This window comes from Haliotis asinina, chromosome 10 (assembly GCF_037392515.1).
Source record: "Haliotis asinina isolate JCU_RB_2024 chromosome 10, JCU_Hal_asi_v2, whole genome shotgun sequence".
Lineage (NCBI taxonomy): Eukaryota > Metazoa > Mollusca > Gastropoda > Lepetellida > Haliotidae > Haliotis > Haliotis asinina.
This window is the reverse complement of record NC_090289.1, coordinates 54,965,595-54,986,028: the sequence shown is the minus strand read 5'-3', so window position 1 is coordinate 54,986,028 and position 20,434 is coordinate 54,965,595. Positions and strand designations below refer to the sequence as shown.

Here is a 20,434-nt window from a genome sequence, read left to right as displayed (position 1 = left end):
TCCTACACAGACCTAATGGTCCCAAGAGAGGTGGACCAGTTTAGACCACTGTTGGCTAATAGTGAGTGTATACAATTCCCTCAGACAAACCAGAATGTCGTCAGGCAGACAAACCAGAATGACAACTTAGTAAAATTACCAAATCAAACTAAAATGTTGCCGGTGCTGAATCTCCTGGGAAAAACTGTAATTGATATTACAGTTTAATGTTAGTTCTCAAGTAAAAACTCTCTCTAAGGAGTTTAATGTTATACACATCAGATTCCAAATCCGGTTCGTCCATGCATGAAAGCTCAGTCTGAATCTTCGTATTCAGTCTTTTTCTGTTGAGATGGACAATTCCATGTAAAAATACAAACCTTGGGTGCAATGTTGGTCCCCACCCCGCTTCATGCCGAACGTGAAACGGCTGCCCCCAAACTAACTTTACTTTTTGTTATGCAGTGATCACGTCAAATCAAAATGAAGTGTTCAGGCAAGTCCCTCCTCCTACCACTCAACGTCTCGACTCTGCTGGTGTTTGCGGTGACGGTCATACTCACCTTCTTTGCCGAGCTTGGAGGATCAGGTGAGTGCACTCTTGCAAAAAGGACAAAAATGATTCAGAAAAAAATATCTCTTTTAAGAATTGTTATGCCTATGCTTCAGACCCACCATACATGATTTGTATTCTTAGGAACAAAACTGATATATATTCATATAATTGCAGATATATTCCTGACTACAACAGTCGATGTGTTCAACCTGTATAACAACGTGTTGAGGAAGGCCCGATGGTCTATCTATGGCTTCATCAGCATTTATGCTCTTCAACCTCTCTGGCTCATTTTTTCGCTGACCCTATTCTGTAGGAAGGGACCAGATGGTCCTCTCTACCTCCATCCCGTCCTATTCAAACCTGCATTCTTCTGGGTGCACATCCTGGGTGATCTTTGCTACATCAGCTGGCTCTTCCTAACCGACAGAGAGGCATTGGAACTGGCCTTCGTCTTCCTTCTTGGGTCCTCGATCTGTTACTATGTATGCCTTACCCTCAGCTACCGAACAAGGTTGAAACACAAGTTAGTGCTGCAGAATCAAGGGAGGAGTGTTGACAACTTGCTGTTCATACTATTCGTTGAGAATTCTATTGCTGCCTTGGCTACATGGATCCTTGGCAATACACTGTTCACCCTGGCGATGGTAATGACCGCTCGATCCAGCACGCCACTGGGCCCAGTTGCAGGGGGAAATGTAGCACTGGTGATTCTCATAGGACTCGTGACAGCACTTGACATTACCGATATTTTTGTAATAAGGAAGTTTACCGAGTATACCTATACTACATATATAGCAAAATTTATAATTATAGGTTCAATAGTGGACGAAAACATTGGTCGCACAAACCTGAACACAATATTAACTTTAATTCCCCTGGGGATGGAGATAAGCTTTTTTCTTGTAAAGATTATCATAGTAGTTATGGATAAGCTGAAACACTCAGAGAAGTCTGTCGGGAAGCATTTATAGTCTAAAGTTATGCGCCATTAAATCTTTATGAGATGTATATTTTCATGTTTCAAATATACATTTTAAGGAATATACAGGTGGACGATATTCATGTTTCTGAAGACTTCATCACCTCTCCCTTTTGTGTAATGTGAGACGGAAAGATGTGCCTCAACAATGTGTACAATGTGTGATCTGAGAATGTATAAAGGAACATAAGTGATGTTCCCGTATTTGTTTCCCTCAGTATATACATGGACTTGCTTATTTACTGACACAAATCTAGCCAAAGTGTGTGAGAATAGTTTTACACTGCCGTTAGCAATAACCTGGCAACATAGGTATCAGAAACGGACTCGTACATCTCGACCATGCTTAAAAGCTAACCCGTGAGGTGAGGCAAGAGAACCAGTGGACTAGCTGAAATTAACATTACCTCAGTGATACATACTCCCCCTTGCATATGTTCATGTCAGAGTATGCTTGTATGCTGTTTTACAATATTCCAGGAATATAATGGCGTTAGAATCCCAGAAATGAGCTTCACAGCCCTGCCGGGAATCGAACGACTTAGAAATGACACTATCCCTCCGCCTCTGTGTTAAACTTCCACTGATCAAGATTAGAAACACCCAAATCCCTCTGGCACCTGTATATAGCTCATATTTACGACGAGGCAGTTGACAGGCTGAAGTGATGAGTGTATCTGTCGGTTGTGATATTGCCGAACGGTCGCCTTTCTTAAAACTCCGCACTTGAATATTTCAATCCGTTATTGTGAACACTGAAAAGAAAGACAGATGTGTTAAACACAGCAGTCAGCATTGTGCGTCCTTTATCACCACTCTCACATCACTTATGACGTTCTCAAGATATCTTCAGTTCTATTCTTTTGACGTGTTTGTCTGTATTGAATCTTATTATCCCAAGAGTGGGAGAGACCCCTAGTGTATAATAACTCCTTCACACACGTTTTTCATGACATGGATGTTGAGATATAGTTGTGAACATTCACATTTTGTATCTTCACTTCCATTTGACTTAATTGTCCTTCTCTTTACTTCATGACTCCACGTCGTATTTATTCTTTCTTTCTTTTTCATTGTAACTTGGTTTATTTTCAATGTTGGTTGGCTCACTACCAACTTTGCTATCAACTTACCTTTTAATATGATTTTTAAATCAACTCGTTGCTCATTTGTCTAAATGACCAATAAGTTTCCCACCACCACCTCTCTACATTTGATTGTTTATACACGTAAATAGATGCCAATTGATGACGTCCAACGCAGTAGTGTTGTGGGATTATTTGTATTGCACATGTCTTCCAAATTCTTCATTGTATCCCACTATACTACAAGACTGACTGTGCACATACAAAACCTCTGTCCAAGTAGGATTAAGTGTGTTGTATTTATTAATATGCAGCGGAGATGTACACCTTAACCCAGGCTCTCGTAATACAACTACATTAAACATTATGCATTCACACATATATAGTTTAAAGGGTAAGATTGACCATATTTAATGAAGAACTTGAAAATCAGGATGTTATGTCTTTCTGAAACGTGGCTTGACAATGATATTTTTAATGATGTTTTATACATTCCTAGATTTTCCACTTCTCTCAGGATGACAGATCCACTCGAGGTGTGGGGTTGCCATTTACTTTAGACACTATTTAGTTGCTAATGTTGCTAGATGTTCTCATCTACCCTGGAATAGGGGCCATGCGAATTCAGTTAAACCGAAAAAACAAAAGAATATGTATAGGGTGCTTTTATCCGGCTGATAAGAGTGGGGTTTTTTTTCATCGATCGAAGAATTAATTGGTAACTCTGTCGACATTAATATGGTTACTATTATTCTGAGTGATTTTAATATGGAGACACTTTCAGACAGTAAAAAAGTTAACTTCTTAGAATCTGCCTTTGGCCTAACCCCCAAACCTAATGTAGCAACTAGACTTATAGCCACTACCTCCTCATTACTCAATCCTATACTTGTTCCGCTATTCTCCCATTTGTGAGGACTCCCAGTTATGAGAAACATTAATTAATTGTTCGGTGCAAATAGGTGGTGCTTCCACATCCCAACAATGAAAGTGGGAACAGCCCTGTCGCTGAAGAGTACTCCCAGGAGGCATAGTTCATTGATGAGTTAATTAATGCAGATTTCATTGTTTTGCTGAAGAGCATTTCCTGTTTTCAGTGAAGAATTTCAAAGAAATAATGAAATAAAATATCAACGATATGGAGCCACCAGCTCGACATCGATACTTGCTGAAGTCCTGTCATATAATGGTGATCGAAAAGAGCTGTCAATGGTTAATAAATACATTAATATGCATTATGACTGTGTGAACAGCAGTCAGATGTTATTGTTTAGGAAGATTAGGAAAATACCCTATACGTATATCGATCGAAGTAAGAATTATATCAAACTGGATTAAAATATAATGTTGTAATGACAAATTAAATATCATTTTATATAATGTACATTTCTATAATGTATTCTTCAAATGGTAATTTTGATTTTTCATTATTATCAGGTGTCAAACGTATCTTGTCATCTGTTTTTTAAACTTATTTGTTACAACTACACTTTGACTATAGACGCTGGTTATCTAAATTTAGATCTTCAAACCACAGGTTACCCATTGAAACAGGACGTTACAGAATTATAGATGTAACAGATATGCATCATCTGTGAGTGATGAACTCCACATTATATTATACTGTCCAGCACTAAATGCCCCTAGATATTAGTTTCTCTCTCAATAAGTTACAAATTTTTTTCCAAACTGGACTTTGTTTGATGTTTGGGCCTACCGTTAGAATACAGCACCACAAACTTTAAAGACACGTCATAATACCGTTTTACGAAATTGCAGGTGATTTTGTTCAAACCCACGTTCTTGAAACAATGTCCTATGACGCTAGCCCTGGCATAGCAACAAGGTTGTCAAGCTCAGCGAGTGCGTATAAGCTCCGCTCACAGCTGTTTCATCTCTACCTGCCATGTCATTACAGACACCCAACGATGTTGCGAGTTTCCAGTAGTAGTTCCCGGCGGATGCGCAATTTTTCGCAATTTTTTTTTACTAATATGCTTATATTTCTTGGTATTAGGAGGTGCTGAGGTGTTATATTTTGTGTATTTATATATTTCGTATTTAGTAAGAATGACTTACATTGGTCAAATTGCGCCATGTTTTATTATTCGCAGTTTTGGTCAATTAAAATAATCTAAATATTATCTATATTTCGGTTTCAAACGTAACTATTTGGATCAAAGGAGTTATAACTGTAAACTAACATACATACATATCTTTGTCATTCAGTAATTTGCACCATTACAAGGAAATATTTATTTATCGAAGGGGTAAGAATTCATTACACTGGATATGCCAGCCATTTTCGTGCCGGTGCGGTGGGTGTATTCTATTCAGGTTTAGGTTTAGGTTTAGGTTTAGGTTTAGGTTTAGGTTTTAAGGTTAGGGTAAGGGACCTAATCCAATATAATAGCTAAATGCATGAGTACTAATTGTTTTCCCATTCCATTTTTAATACTTTGTTCACAAAGAAAAACGGGAGACCAAAACGCCAACAGTTAACTAAACGATGAAATGGTTTAATGTTGAAAATTAGGGCTGATGGAAATCGGCCTCCAGCAACGTTCACCTCTAGATCTACATATTTTGAATATTGATTCGAAGTCTAACTCACCCTCGTGCCGTCACCAAACATGCCCAAGTCTCACTCATTCCTAAGCGCGATCCATATTATCCTTACTGTGTTCCCTACAACACTTTTCCGTCACGAAAGCACACAATGATTTTTATACAAGCACGTCATTCATGCATGCACCGTGAAATCAACGTCTGACGCCAACAACCGTTTTCAGTTCGAACCATATCGGCTCATTCAACAAAACATGGTATTTTGTAGATTACGGAATAGGATGATCGTGTCAAATGATTATCGGGACCATTCGGCAACCGTCAGAAGATTGAAAGCACGAGGCACCAAGTCTACCCGTAACTTTCGTAATTGTCCGCAACCAAGTCGACTCTTTCCGTGCATTTCCGTGACGTCACAGGAATGACTAGCTAAATTTGCACATTGTGCGACAATGTGGACGTAGCTCAGTCGGTTAGCTGTCGGACTAACAATCTGAGGGTTGCGGGTTCGCGTCCGACGGGTTCTCACAAACTCGTTGCCTGTCTCACTGACATGTGACCATGACCTACGGTTTGGAACGTTCTCACGAGAAATTGTGGTGCTGAATTGTAAAGGTGCTCCGATATATGAGAAATAGTTTCCGAAATAACACAACACGAATCATCTCCTAACTGTTTCAATCGTGTATCTTCTGGGAGACGTGATTTCAGTTAAACAGACTCTTATGACGTCACTTTTGTCTTGACGTCACAATACAACTGTATACAAATGTTGTGACGCGGCGTTGTAATGACGTCACATTGGCGGCTTTGACATTGACAGTAATACAACAGAAGCATAAGAAAAACAAATATAATTCCAATACATTGCGTTACTGATTTAACGATGGACACAATTCTTTAATGAAAAAGTTTCTTTAGCTTTACGCAGCATGGCATCAGCAGTATTCATCTTGTAAAAAGGGAATATTTTAAATTTTATTTCCTTTCCTGCTGCGCATTTGTCGATGTGTGCGCTTAACCCCCTGGATGCCACAGGGACATATATGTCCCTCCTCTTCACCCCTCACTTTGAAGTCGAATAAAATTCTAAATATACCACGCATACATAAATACTTCACAGTTTTGAATTCTGCGGAAAATTCCCAGTTTCTTGATACCATCCACTATTATCTCAGACCAAGCTAAAGTGCTTAAAATCGCCTTTCAAAATAGGCTTCTTCGTAAATGTCGCCATTTTTCAAACTGTACAAAATCGAGATTCACAGCGTTATTCGCAGTATGTTTTGAAATGTGGAAATCGGATAATTACTGGGAGTAATGAATTTCAAAAATAGCATATTAATGATCACTGATATCACGTTTTCATGTAACCCGGAATGATAATTCTGAAACGTCACCGATGTACCCAGAATCGGTTGGGATGTTTTCGAAAATACACTTACACGAACGCCGAAGTGCGCTTTCCGCCATATTGGATAGTGTTTACTAAATCACGTTTCGAGAAGGCCGGTATTGAGAAGCCTATTACATCATGTATATTTCATAGTTAGCTGCAACAAATGCATCATTGAATTCCCCATATATCTTAGAATCAAATTACAACTGGTCTTTGTCACCAATACCAACTGTCTAGACAAAACGAAACGAAATATAATTTGTATGAAAACGAACGCTGTGCTCGAAAGACAGCGCTTGACTGAAATGTAAACAAAGAAAAAATCCAATTTTACACTGCGTAGCATTTTCGGAAATTTCCTAACATCCAGCCCTCTAATCATTGCTTACAATAGCTCAATACGCTTAGTATATTCAGGGGAAGAGTATCGTGGCAAAATAGCAAATTGAAAATAGATACAATGAAATAATTTGGTAATTCATAAGAAACTGTCAAACTTTTAGTGCAGCGTGACGCCATGACTGACGCAAAATCACGCAGAACGACAACGGTACTTATCGGCATTTCTGGCTTCTTCCGTCATTTACAACGTAAACAATAAGAACATATCACAATACACAGATAGTCAGAATAATTCTGATTACTTACATCTCACATTTATATACAAAAGATCCCTGAATCAAGAAAAATGTCGTCGCAAAATCCTGTGTACCCTTCTCAGCGAAGCCGCCATTTTGAAAGAAATCGGTCATCGGTAGTGATGTCATACGTCAACATTGTTGCACATATTAGGCAATTTCTTTGAGGTGAAGGTCGGTTGAACAAGAGTAAACACAATGCCCATACCATTCCGATTGCACTTTTAGTATTGTGATGTATATTTTGCGCATCGTTCAGATATTTTTTCATGAAACTGATTTCAGTATCTACGTATATCCATGTTCAACACCATATCATGTGTGGATATAAGGTATCCGTTTTTATTCTTTGAAAGCTTTTGATTGTTTGAATAATATTTACATGGGAATTTGTCTAAGTAAGTGTATTATACCACATTTTAAGCCTCTACACAAGTGTTGGAAGATCACACGTAGCCATTACTGCAACATGTGCTTTAGTTCCCGTGATGTGCAATATTCAGTACGTTGGGACAAATATTGCAGTTTCATATGAACAGGTTAATAAACAACGATTTAATTCCAACTTATAAGTAAAAGGGATAATATTAATGAAAATGATTTGTACATTTTATCAAATGTAGGGGCACACATACTACTATTTAAAGGAATTGTCTTGTTCATTGTATTGGTTCGTGTCGTTTTTATAGACAAAACTATTATCAATATTAACTGACCAGGTGCGAGTTTGTCAAAACGTTTCATGATTCATTATCATTGTTTTTCGATAATAAAGTCAATTCAAATGCGATTAAAATATATCTGATGGCAGAATGTCTAACTCAAACAATATTTATACGGAAATTGTTAAAAATATATACATCAGGTCAAGTCTTATTTTGGACAAGCATTACGTCCATTTTCTAATACTTCTTTACTGAAACATCGATCTCTTTGTACCTTTCATTGCATACTTATGAAGGGAATTGATTTCATAATCATGAGAAGAAAAGTCTTTTTCCTAAATGAATACTCAATGAATATTCAGGTGTTGTGAAATTTTCATTTATGCTAAATTGATGCTAGGCAGGTGCGCGTGTTGCTCACAATAAGATATGTAGTAAAACCGTGTAATTGTTGATATATTCAGGACACTATTTCAGTGATAATACCATTCATTTTATATTTTAGCTGAAAAGTGTTGAATTCTGACACAGAAGCCGAAATCTTTTACACATTGAGTGGAAATTAGGTTAGATATATACTAATCAGCAACCAGAGTAGTCTTTTTCCGACGTCACAAAATGCACAAAACTGCTGTGACGTCAACTAAAATGTCGCATTATTTTCAGTTATTTCATTACGTTTGAAAATGTTGCTGTTACTCCGTTAATAATGATGGAAAATTAATAAAAATACATATACACAAACAGGAGAATATGGGAATCTAAGAACTAAAATATGTATCGGATAGGGACATCCAAATCGCTATTGCCTGATTTTTTATGTAGTACACTTGCATCTTTTCTTACAAATTGTGAAACTTGAAAAGAAGTGTATGTTTCATGCTTCAAGGCTTTATTCCAGAGCACATGGCAATGGTTACATGGAGGCCGCCATCTTGTGTTCTACGAAAACATGAACTTTTTTCGAAAATAGGGAATGGTAAGCGGAATGCAATAACCTAAGCGGAATAAATCAAATCCTTCACAACACAGCCGCCCCCAAATTTTGGGACAAAATTTGCTTTAGACAAACTGAAAATGTCATCATTGTCACTGAAAGAGTCACTTGACATCACTGTCAGCACATTCTGGCAAACGTATGAGTCTGGCCACCGGTCTGGTGACTTCCTGGTCTCCCACAAGGACAGTTGCAGAACGAACCCTCCCATCATCACCTGGATAAGTCCTGCATACTCTTCCTACCTGCCATAAGGATCGAACGGTCTGAGGGTCTGCTATCATGACAACATCATTACACTCCAAGTTGTTGTGGTTGGGTTTATCTCCTCGCCACTTCTGTCGCACCTGTAGGGTTGGTAGGTAATATTTCACAAAGTGTTTCCAGAATTGATCTGCTAACACTTGGCTGTGGCGCCACCTCTTCCGGCCAAGAAGCTCATGAGCAGGGTACACTACTTGAGGAAGGGATGCATCTCTACGTCCCATCAAGAGAATGTTAGGAGTTATAGGGTCAACATCCTTGGCATCAGTAGACACATAGCCTAGTGGCTTTGAATTGAGTATTCCTTCAACCTCGACTAGCACCGTCTGAAGCACAGATTCCGTTACTGACTGATCACCCAAGGCCACCTTCAGTCCATCCTTGACAGACCTGATTTCCCTCTCCCACACTCCACCGAAGTGAGGAGCATATGGAGGATTAAACTGAAACTTTACATTGCACCCAGCTAGTTGGTTAGTCAGACTTGGTTCCATGGTCAACCAAGTTTCTCGCAGCTCTCGTTCTGCACCTTTGAAATTGCTGCCACAATCTGAGAGGAGTTCATGGGGCTTGCCACGACGTGCCACAAAGCGCCGGAATGCCATCAGGAAGGCATCTGTACTCATACTGTCTAGTAAATCAAGATGTACTGCACGTGTTGTCATGCACTTGAAGATCACTCCCCATCTTTTCTCTGTACGTCGTCCTATCTTGATTGTCATTGGACCAAAACAATCCACTCCTGTGGAGTAAAAGGCAGGTTTGTACAAACGTAACCGCGAAGGAGGTAGGTCACTCATTTTGAGAAGTTGAGGTTGAGCTCGGCTCTTTCTGCAGGCGGCACATTTACGCTGATGTTGACGAATGGCTTCTCTGCCACGTAAAATCCAGAATTTTCGCCGGATTTCGGCCAAAATTCGCTCAGCACCATAGTGCAACAGTCTTTCATCAAAGTCTTTGATTATAAGTTGAGTGATCTGATGATGAGGATCCAATACAACAGGATGTTGAGCATCACAACTCAGAGATTCTGTTCTCCGCAGTCTTCCCCCAACACGAATAACATTGTTTTCATTATCATAAACAGGATCTAACTGAGCCAGTCGACTGTCGGTTGGTAACTTCTTATGAGACTGAAGTGCACTGAATTCCTCTGGAAAGGAGTCACACTGGACCTTACGAAATAAGAACATTTCTGTTTTGATCCAGTCAAACGATACTTGTGTGTCTTTGGCCGCCCCGTTAAGGATCTGCATGGTATCTGCCACCAATTTGCTCCAGTTACTGTACTTGCTCACTTCTGGAATTGTTGGGCTTTCAGCCATGGTAACTGCGCAAAACGTACTCTTCACTTCACCGCTTGTGTCCTTGATGGAGCTACTCATTACTATGTCAGGCGGCCACTCATCTGGTGATTGTTGAAGGAAGGATGGACCATTCTGCCAAGCGGAAGAATTTGCAAGCTCCTCCAGTGTCTTGCCTCTAGTAAGATCATCAGCAGGGTTATCTTTCGTGTTCACATACCGCCAATCTGCAACGTTGGTCAGAGTTTGAATCTCTGCAACCCTGGTTCCAACAAATACCTTATATCTGCACGAATCAGATTTCAGCCAAGACAGCACTGTTGTTGAATCACTCCACAAGGTGACTCTTTCAATAGGTAAGGTAAGTTCTCTGTTCAGCATGTCTGCAAGTTGTGCTCCCACCAGTGCTGCCGAGAGTTCAAGTCGAGGTATGGAAAGCTGACGTTTTGGAGCAACTCTGGATCTGGCTTGTACAAAGCTGACATAAACCTTTCCTTGATACACTGTCCGAAGGAAGGCAACTGCTCCATACACACGCTCCGAGGCATCCGAGAAGATGTGTAACTGTTGAACTGAATTCGTGGTATCAACATGATGAGGCGTGTAACATCGAGGTAGATTCACGTTCTCAATGCTTGGTAGCTCATTTTCCCATGAACACCACTTCTCATATTCACTTCCCTCCACAATAGGTGCATCCCAGTCTCTCTTTAATTTCCACAGATCTTGGACAATGACCTTTGCTCTTGCTGTGAAAGGAGTTAAATATCCCAAGGGGTCATACTGGCTTGCCAAGATTCGATATATAACTTTCATGGTGAGGCAATCATGGCTAATTTCCTTGACCCTATATCCAAGCACATCACTGTCACATTGCCACTGTAGTCCCAAGGTTCCTTCTGTAAGTCCTGCTTCGCCAAGACTGAGCCAACGTTCACAATTGGCTGCCTGGTCCTCTGTGGGTAGATCAGCCACAACTGAGGGTATGTTGCTAATCCACTGCCTGAGGTGGAATCCGCCCTTATCCAGCAAAGCACTCATGTCATGTACTAACTCTTTGGCTTCCGCTGCTGTGGGAACACTGTCTAGGCAGTTGTCTACATAGAAAGCTGTGGCAACTGATCTGTATACATCAGGGTTTTCCTCTTTGTGACCATGTGCATGTGTCTGTAGTGCATATATGGCACAGCAAGGGTTACAGGTGGTTCCGAAAGGTAGCACTTGCCATTCATAAATGTTTGGTGGAACTGTCTGATCCATGTCACGCCAGATGAATCGTAGTAAGGGTCGATCCTTTGGCAGTAGTCGCACTTGGTGGAACATGGCCTTTATGTCACCTGAAACTGCTACGCTATGCTGTCTGAAACGCAGTAAGACTCCAATCAGGGACGATCCAAGTAGTGGTCCAGGAAGTAAATTCTCATTCAGGGTTCTGCCTTCATAGCTGTACGAGCAATTGAACACCAAACGATTCTTTCCATTGTGTTGCACAATATGATGTGGAATGTACCAAGATTCAGCACTTTTCCCTGCCTCTTCCGGGCTGATAATCTTCACGTAACCTGCATCTACCAACTTCTGAATCTCTTCCTTGTGCACATGAGCTAGTTCAGGATTTGACTTAAGTCTCCTTTCTGTACGGATGAGATTATGCTTAACAGATTCTTCTGTGGCATTAAGGGAAACTCCATTTCTAATCCTAAGCAAAGGGGTAGCATAGCGCACTACTTCATACATCTCAACTCTTTCTGTGAATGTCTCTAAGGTTTCCAAGGCTTGCTTGTCCTGCTTTGACCTGGTCACATCCTTTGTTCCATTGGGAACTGCATCTACCTGCCACAGTTTCTCAACATTTCACCAAAGCTCGGGATCACGGTGAACACTGGAAGTGAGTAGACACTGCTCAACTGTCTGTGACATCCGTGGTAAGTGCATGTCTGCTTGACCTTGTAAAGACCAGCCCAGTCGCGTATGTACAGCGACTGGTGCTCCCTTGGGTCCAAAGTGCACAGGCTCCTGTGGGAGAATTAGGTCTGCATAATCCGAGCCAATCAGGATCACAGGCTGTGCATTGTAGATGGAGGGTAGAGGATAATCTCTCAAATGTGGCCATCTGATCTGCAAATCCTTCACTGGATAAGTGTACTCTGACAGGCAAAGTGAAGGTGAGGTGAACGCATTTGATATTGGATACTGAATCTGTGGCGAGTCACCTGGCGATATGGAAAGGTTGACACTCTTCCCTGTACAACGGTAAGATTCATGCCTGATTGTTGACAGGAGGATTTCATCCATTCTACCACAGAGTTTAAGCCTTTCTGCAGTTGATGTCAAAATCATAGTTCGCTGTGATCCATCATCCAGGACAGCATATGTTTCCATCTGACCACCTGGGCCATGGAGGACAACTTTCACAACTTTCAACATAACAGAGCATGGTTTGGAGGGTTGATCAACATAAACTGCTGGTTTCTCTGTCATGACTGAATATACCTTGTTAGTTTGGGCTTTAACAGCATCATGGAGTACAGTCAAGTGCAGTTCTTGGCAGGTGTGGCACACTTTCCTGAGTGTACAGTCTACTGGTTTGTGAGTACGTGCACACTTTGAGCATCGGTTCCCTTCTTTCATCCATCTGATAATTTCATCCAATGATAGTTTCTCAAACTCCTTACAAGAGTTCAAATAGTGTTCTGAGGAAGAGCAGTAGTGAGTGAGTGAGTGAGTTAATATTTAACGTCACATCGGCAATATCTCAGCCATATCGTGACGAGAACGTTTAATACTGAAGTGAAATATATGGATACTATAAAAACCTGTCAACGAGGGACAGTAAAACAACTAGAATATCACAAATATGATTAAAACTAGTGTGGAAAGTTAAACCTTATATCACTATTCGGACAATACAATATAAAATCAGGCTATAGATTGCCAACAACTGAAGGTAGATCACCATACTAGGGACCATGGACCTTTGCTACCTGCATGGATCCTAGTTGGATTTACATCATCCCCCCAGCTGTTAGCAATTTAGTCATATCTAGCCACAAATTAAAAATACACATATACTACGACTAAAAACAGTGGAAGTCTAAACGTACAGGAAATGTTTTGGGACTTACGTACCCTCTCAGGAGGACAATAATTTTACGGTACTTCAACCCCCTTTGAGGGTTCAGCCACTAACAATTCTAGTTACTAATCTAAACTACCATAAATTAAAATACAGCTATCTACAGAACATAATAATCAAAATTCAAAGATGAAATCAATTTCTTTTAAAAATCCAAGAATTAAATGAGAACTTATGGTGTTAAAAAGATCCTTCATTGTTTTTACATTGAAATATTTATCCCTTATGATGGAGAATTCAACACAGTCAAGCAAGATATAGGTATGAATGAGTATATCTAGTATGGCCAATACGACATCGCCGCATGATTACCTCTTCAAATCTGGACTGACAACCCAAGTAGGAATAACCAATATACGGTTTTATTTCATGTAATTTATTTATACCTACTTGGGTGTCCCACTTCTGCATTAGATCACGGATGTAAGTTCTAATGCTAGATTTATAATCGCTGTATGGAATAAGAAGTGGTGTCACAGATTTGTTGAGTGCTGCCTTGGCAGCAAGATCGGCCATTGCGTTACCGGAAATGCCTACATGGCTGGGTAACCAACAGAAGACGATGTCGTATTGGCCAGTAGCAAGATCATTATACAATTCAATAATTTCTATTAAAAGTGGATGTTTGCAAGAAATATTTTTAATAGCCTGAAGGCAAGAAAGAGAATCGGAATAGATTATATATTCTTTACGTTTCGGGTGTCTTTGAATATATTTGAGAGCTGTTAGTATGGCGTTTGCTTCTGCTGTAAAAATAGAACTATTATCGGGTAATCTAGAAGATATTGATCTGGATCCAATCACAGTGGCACAAGCCACTGCGCCACCGTCCTTGGACCCATCTGTAAATAAGGGTTTGTAATTGCTATATTTATGTTTTAATTGATGATATTCTTGTTTATATTGTAAGTCGTTTGTTTCTGATTTTTTAAATGATGTTAATGTTAGGTCAACTTGTGGCCTAACCAACTGCCAAGGAGGAGAAGAAAGAAGACGAGAAGGCGATATACTTTCCAGCTCAATACCGGCAGAAGAAATAAATGGTTTAATTCTGTGCCCAAGAGGTGGAACAAGAGAAGACTTTTTGTTATACAAATTCTCAGGAAGGGGATTGAACACACAGTTATAGGCAGGGTTAGATTTATTAGAATATAATTTAGTAATGTATTGTAAAGACAATTTTATACGACGTTGAGTAAGAGATGGTACATCGGCCTCAACGTAGAGACTATCAATAGGTGAAGTTCTGAAAGACCCCAGACAAAGTCTTAAGCCTTGATGGTGGACAGAATCAAGAAGTTTAAGGTTGCTGTTGCAGGCTCCACCATATACGATGGAGCCATAATCGAGTTTCGAACGTACGAGTGATCGATACAGGTGTAAGAGGGTTGCATGATCCCCTCCCCACTTTGAGTTGGAAACAACTTTCAACAAGTCAAGAGCCTTCAGGCATTTAGTTTTAAGGGACTTGATATGAGGCAGAAATGTTAAATGGGAGTCAAAGATTAGGCCCAAGAACTTGGCCTCCTTTACAACTTTGATAGGAGTGCCATCTAGAGATAGTTCAGGGTCCTTATGTGGTTTATATTTTCTGCAAAAATGTATACAGTTAGTTTTGGATTTAGAAAATTTAAAGCCGTTTTCAAGACACCCTTTATTTATTTTGTTTAAGCACAACTGCAATTGCCGTTCAATAGTATGCATATTTTTACCACGACAAGAAATATTAAAATCATCCACAAATAACGATCCATCAATTGAATCGTTTAAAACCTTGGATAAACTGTTGATCTTAATACTAAATAATGTGACAGACACAATGCTGCCTTGTGGAACGCCCTGATCCTGATTATAATGATCAGACAGGGTTGAACCTACTCGGACTTGAAATTGCCTGTCTTTTAAAAACTCTGATATAAAAAGAGGCAGACGGCCTCTCAACCCAAAGTCATGTAAATCCTTCAAAATACCATGCTTCCAAGTCGTATCATAAGCTTTTTCGAGATCAAAGAAAATCGATACTGCATGTTGTTTATTGACCATAGCATTTTTCACGAAGGATTCTAAACGTACCAAATGATCAATGGTACTTCGATTTTTTCTGAAACCACATTGAATATTTGTGATCAGGTTATTGGTTTCAAGATACCAAGTTAGTCTATTATTCACCATACGTTCCATGGTTTTACAGACACAGCTAGTTAGAGATATCGGTCTATAATTCGATGGATCTGTATGATCCCTGCCAGGTTTTGGGATTGGGACTACAATGGCATTACGCCAAGAAGGAGGAAATTCCCCCGACGTCCATATTTGATCAAATATATCTAAAAGAGTCATCAAGCATGGTTCAGGTAAGTGTTTCAGTAACTGGTAATGGATATTATCATCACCAGTTGCAGTGTCATGAGCTTGCTCAAGAGCAGTATGTAGCTCATGTAATGAAAACACTTCATTGTAGTCTTCACCGTTATTTGATTCGAAATTAAGTTTTGTCTTTTCCTGTTGTTTCTGATATCTCTGAAACTGAGGAACATAATTTGTCGATGATGAATTCTTGGCAAGAGTTTCGCCGATTTTATTTGCAATGTTAGACTTATCAGTAATTAAATTATCACCATCTTTGAGATGGTGCACGGCAGATTTGGAACCTTTGCCTTTAATTCTTTGAACCATATTCCATACCTTGGATATTGGTGTGCGTGAAGTAAGTTTGGAGACATAATTTCTCCAAGATTGTCGTTTGGTTTGCTTGAAGGTACGACGCGTTTTTGCATTAAGTATCTTAAATTTATTTAAATTGTGGACAGTTGGATGACGGCGAAAATAATGTTCTGCCTTTTTCCTCGCTTTTCTGGCCTGTCTACAGTCTGCATTGAACCATGGTTTTCGTACATGTGGAGTCGTAGAGGACTTTGGTATACACTCATCAGCTATTCTATTTAAAATGTCAGCAAAAGTCTGAATGGGATCAGTTATATCACTGAAATATTCAGGTCGCAGTTTTGATTCACACACAGTTTGATATAAAGACCAGTTAGCCTTCGAAAAGTTCCATCTTGTAAACGATGGAGAATCAGATGGAGTAATTTCTGAGAGGATAGTTGGGAAGTGGTCACTTCCACAAAGGTCATTATGAACAGTCCAATCAAATACATTGAGGAGGTTAGAATCTGCAAGAGACAGATCTAGAGAGGAATAAGTGCCAGTTGTAGGATGCAGATATGTGTTTGAATCATCATTAAATATACACAGATCATTATTTGAAATGAAATCTTCCAGTATTTTGCCTTTAGTATTAGTGTTAGTACTGCCCCAGAGTGGGTTGTGACCGTCTAGGTCGCCCATAATAACACATGGCTTCGGGAGTTGGTCATAGAGTGATTGGAGATCAGTCTAGATCTGCTGAAGTGTTAAAGAAGGTGGAATATACAGAGAGCATAATGTAAATGCTACTCCCAGAGTCAGTCGCACTGCAACAGCTTGGAGATTAGTTTTAAGTGTAATAGGGCTGTGAATAACATCCCGTCGTATAAGAATAGTAGAACCTCCAGTAGCCCTATCACCTGGAGGGGCAAAATAGTGATACGCTTCAAACTGACGTAAATTGAAATTATCTGTCTGTTTAAGATATGTTTCTTGCAGACAGAATGCCGATGGTGTTAAATCCTGGACCAATAGCTGTAATTCATTATAATTGGTTCTGAGACCTCTACAATTCCACTGCACGATATTACTAAAATGACCTATCTTTTAGGTGGTTTAATAGGGGATCTGCCCGTCACTTTCTTCGAGGGTGACAAGCTATGTGCCCTGAGATTGATTTTTCAGACACATCCATATCCTCCAGTGAACCATATTTATTAAATATCTGTATTTGATTTTCTGAACCCTTAGAGGTTCTGCCACCTTTTTTCACGTTCTCCGTCCTTGGTTTGGCTGTATTTTTTGCTACTGACTTTGAAACTGTTCCTGAACGAGTCTTCTGAGTGCACTGTGACAACAATTGCACTTCATCCTGAACTTTGGCTAACATCTGACTGTTTACACATGACTCTGAAGTCTGAGTAGACTGTTCTTCTGGTATAAGAAGTTGAGGGGTATCGTTTGTAACCCATGTCAAATCTGTTTGACATTCAGTGGAACAACAGGATACTGGTAAATTTACTTTTGGCAAGCTTTCAGAGGGTGTCCTGACGACTGATGCATAGGAATCATTTCGAACTGTAGATTCAACAAGTTTTTTAGCATCAGCGAAGCTAATGTTTTGAGTAAATTTGATTTTGTTTATTTCCATTTGTCTTTTCCAAATTGTACAGTCTTTAGAAAAGGATGAGTGATTACCTGAACAGTTTGTACATTTTTTAACGGTACTTTCACAATCCTCGGTTACGTGTGAAGTCTCGCTACAGTGAGCACACGTTATTGGCTGTGTGCATGTGTTGACACCGTGACCATATTTTTGGCATCTGAAACACCGCAAGGGATTTGGGATGTAAACATTGACTGAAATATTACAATAACCAACCTTGAGAGATTTAGGAAGAACTGGCGAAGAGAATGAAAAGAGGTAAGTGTTTGTTGGAATGATGTCCTTATTTCTGCGGGTGGTAAATCTCTTTACATATGTGACACCCTGATCTTTCATTTCGGAAGCGATGTCCAGTTCTGACATTTCCTCCAACAAACGATCTCTATCCCTTATAATACCTTTGCTGGTGTTCAGTGTTCTGTGCGCCTTAACTGAAACGTTGATACCAGCTAAACTTTCGGTATTCAACAGGTTGGTGACTTGTTGCTTCCTACTGCATTCGATCAACAAAGATCCTGAACGCAAGCGTTTTATGTTCTTCACTTCACCTGCGATGCCATATATACCCTTCGATATTACAAAAGGGTTGAGCTTCAGTGGTGTCTCATCTACGGTGTCGAGAACTAGGAAACGTGGCCAGTTGTCTGTTACTTTGGACGGTGTTTGTTCATTATCGTTGTCGAGCTGACGTTTGGTTTTTTTGGTGGGAGTTTGGTAGTCCATATTGAGTTTGTTTTGATTCATCATCCAGGCTCCCCACCCACCACGGAGTATCACAAGGACAATGCTAATTGCAAGTGGGTTTCCAACTTGCAGCACCAAGGATACCTGAATGATATACTCAAGCAGAATAATCGAAAAGTAATTATTCCACAAGATTGGCCCATGAGCCACCGCCTTCTGGGCGTACAACTCTAGGCAAATTATGAAAGTTTATCCGTTCATTCAAAATTCAAAGGTAACATTTAACCAAGACTTTTGACATTTTTTTTTACCTCTCATCACATATGAGCAAAACAATGTATACACACAGGGCTTGGCATGACCAGCCGATTGGTCGAACCGGGCCCATTCGACCACCCGTCTAGGTGAAGTCAGGGCCAAAGTGGTGTGTTAGGCAATAGGAACACGGTTCCAGGCCCCTATTGCCCTAAACCACCAGGATCCCTTCCTCCACCGACACAGGGCCGCAACCCACAGCTAACGGGTTGGTGGACCAAATATACCCCGGGTCCACAACGGGGATGTTGGCGAGCTCTTGGCGTTACCCAGCACCCACCACGAGGAGGTGGCTCGCCACGGGTGCCGAGGAAGAGCAGTAAGGGCAGTAGGCTCTGAACTTGGTCATCATCTTTGTCTCATCCCTACTTACTGTAATGGATGTAGGAGCACGGGTACTTTGGTTTCGTGAGTCAGATCGCGTATGGAAACTGGTCATCATTGTTGGTTCATTTCTCCTTGGTGGTACTCGTCTGAATCGACCTGTGTTCAAGGGTTTGTTGCCACTGCCTGATCGGTTGTCATCATTATGATATGATGAGGTGACTTGACCAGATAGACGTCTGGCTTGAGATTTAATCTGAAGCCAATAACTAAACTGAGAGAGAGTGTAGGTTTGACTTGAGTGCTCTCCTATCACACCTGTCTTGATGCAATGTTCAATGAAACTATCTCTTAAGCTCACTGGTAGCTTACTCAACAGTCTGTCCACATGAGAACCACACTGTAACTCTGCACAACTCTCACCATCCAGAGATTTCAGCATCCCAACCAGGGAATGTACAGCAAGGGCAAAGTTCTCAAATGCCTCATTATCTCCAAACTTTACAAAGGGCATACTCAAAATTGCTCCAAGCTCTCCTTGAACTAACTGACGAGGCTGACCGTACTTATTCTTGAGGGCTTCAAAGGCTTCGGAGTAAGGTTGTGGTGCATACATGTATGCCTCTGCTAAACGTTTAGCTCTGCCACCCAGCCTATCAAGCAACAACTGGTATTTGTACTGTTCAGTTAAATGAGTATGGACATTGACCAGATTATCCAGGGCCATTTTGAGAATGGCAAAGTCCCTTTCCTTCTCGCTATTGAACAAAGGCAAAGTAGGTCGTGGAATCCCATATGAGGAAGAAATCAATAGTTCAGTCATGTTTGGTATCATAGGTGGACTTTGTCCATGAGGGAAACTTAGTGGACCATAAGTTTGGGGTCCAAGGGATGTGTCCCCAGAAGAAGGGTGAACTGGAGCACTTTGGAATGGTTCAGCAGCTATGTTTGGGAAATTCGGTGGCAAGGATGGCTCATCCTGTTTCACACAAGTTTCTTTCTCATATGGTACAGGCATGGCATTATGAACAGAATGCAGAGTGGAAGGATTCACCTCTTGGTTAGTCTTCTCAGTTTTGAAAACAACTTGTTCAACCTGGTTTTCAACATTTGCCATTGATGACCATGTGTTGATGAGGTAATAGTGGTGGAAGTGGTTACTGCAGCTGGTGGATTCAAACCTATTCCTATCATGGATGCCAAAAGATCTGCCTCCTTCAAGGAAT

General features: G+C 40.3%; 2 protein-coding genes across 2 annotated transcripts; one reads left to right on the top strand and one right to left on the bottom strand.

Annotated features, from left to right (window-relative positions):
* The first annotated feature begins 462 nt into the window (after window positions 1–462).
* On the top strand, window positions 463–1,509 carry LOC137298792 (uncharacterized). The gene is made up of 2 exons (XM_067831067.1): window positions 463–568; window positions 710–1,509. The coding sequence occupies exons 1-2, from the start codon at window positions 463–465 to the stop codon at window positions 1,507–1,509; spliced, it is 906 nt and encodes a 301-aa protein (XP_067687168.1).
* A 7,464-nt stretch (window positions 1,510–8,973) lies between these two features.
* LOC137298791 (uncharacterized) lies at window positions 8,974–19,935 on the bottom strand. The gene is made up of 2 exons (XM_067831065.1): window positions 19,570–19,935; window positions 8,974–12,270 (listed from the first exon to the last, which is right to left on the bottom strand). The coding sequence occupies exons 1-2, from the start codon at window positions 19,933–19,935 to the stop codon at window positions 8,974–8,976; spliced, it is 3,663 nt and encodes a 1,220-aa protein (XP_067687166.1).
* Between the last annotated feature and the right edge of the window lie 499 nt (window positions 19,936–20,434).

What these genes read in the sequence shown, in the direction of transcription:
- LOC137298791 (XM_067831065.1), bottom strand. Translation starts at nt 19,935, where the DNA reads ATGGCCCTGGATAATCTGGTCAATGTCCATACTCATTTAACTGAACAG. An exon ending in GACTGTTGAGTAAGCTACCA is followed by an intron (nt 12,271 to 19,569) that starts GTGAGCTTAAGA and finishes AAACTGTGGCAG; the next exon opens with GTAGATGCAGTTCCCAATGG.
- LOC137298792 (XM_067831067.1), top strand. Translation starts at nt 463, where the DNA reads ATGAAGTGTTCAGGCAAGTCCCTCCTCCTACCACTCAACGTCTCGACT. An exon ending in TGCCGAGCTTGGAGGATCAG is followed by an intron (nt 569 to 709) that starts GTGAGTGCACTC and finishes ATATAATTGCAG; the next exon opens with ATATATTCCTGACTACAACA.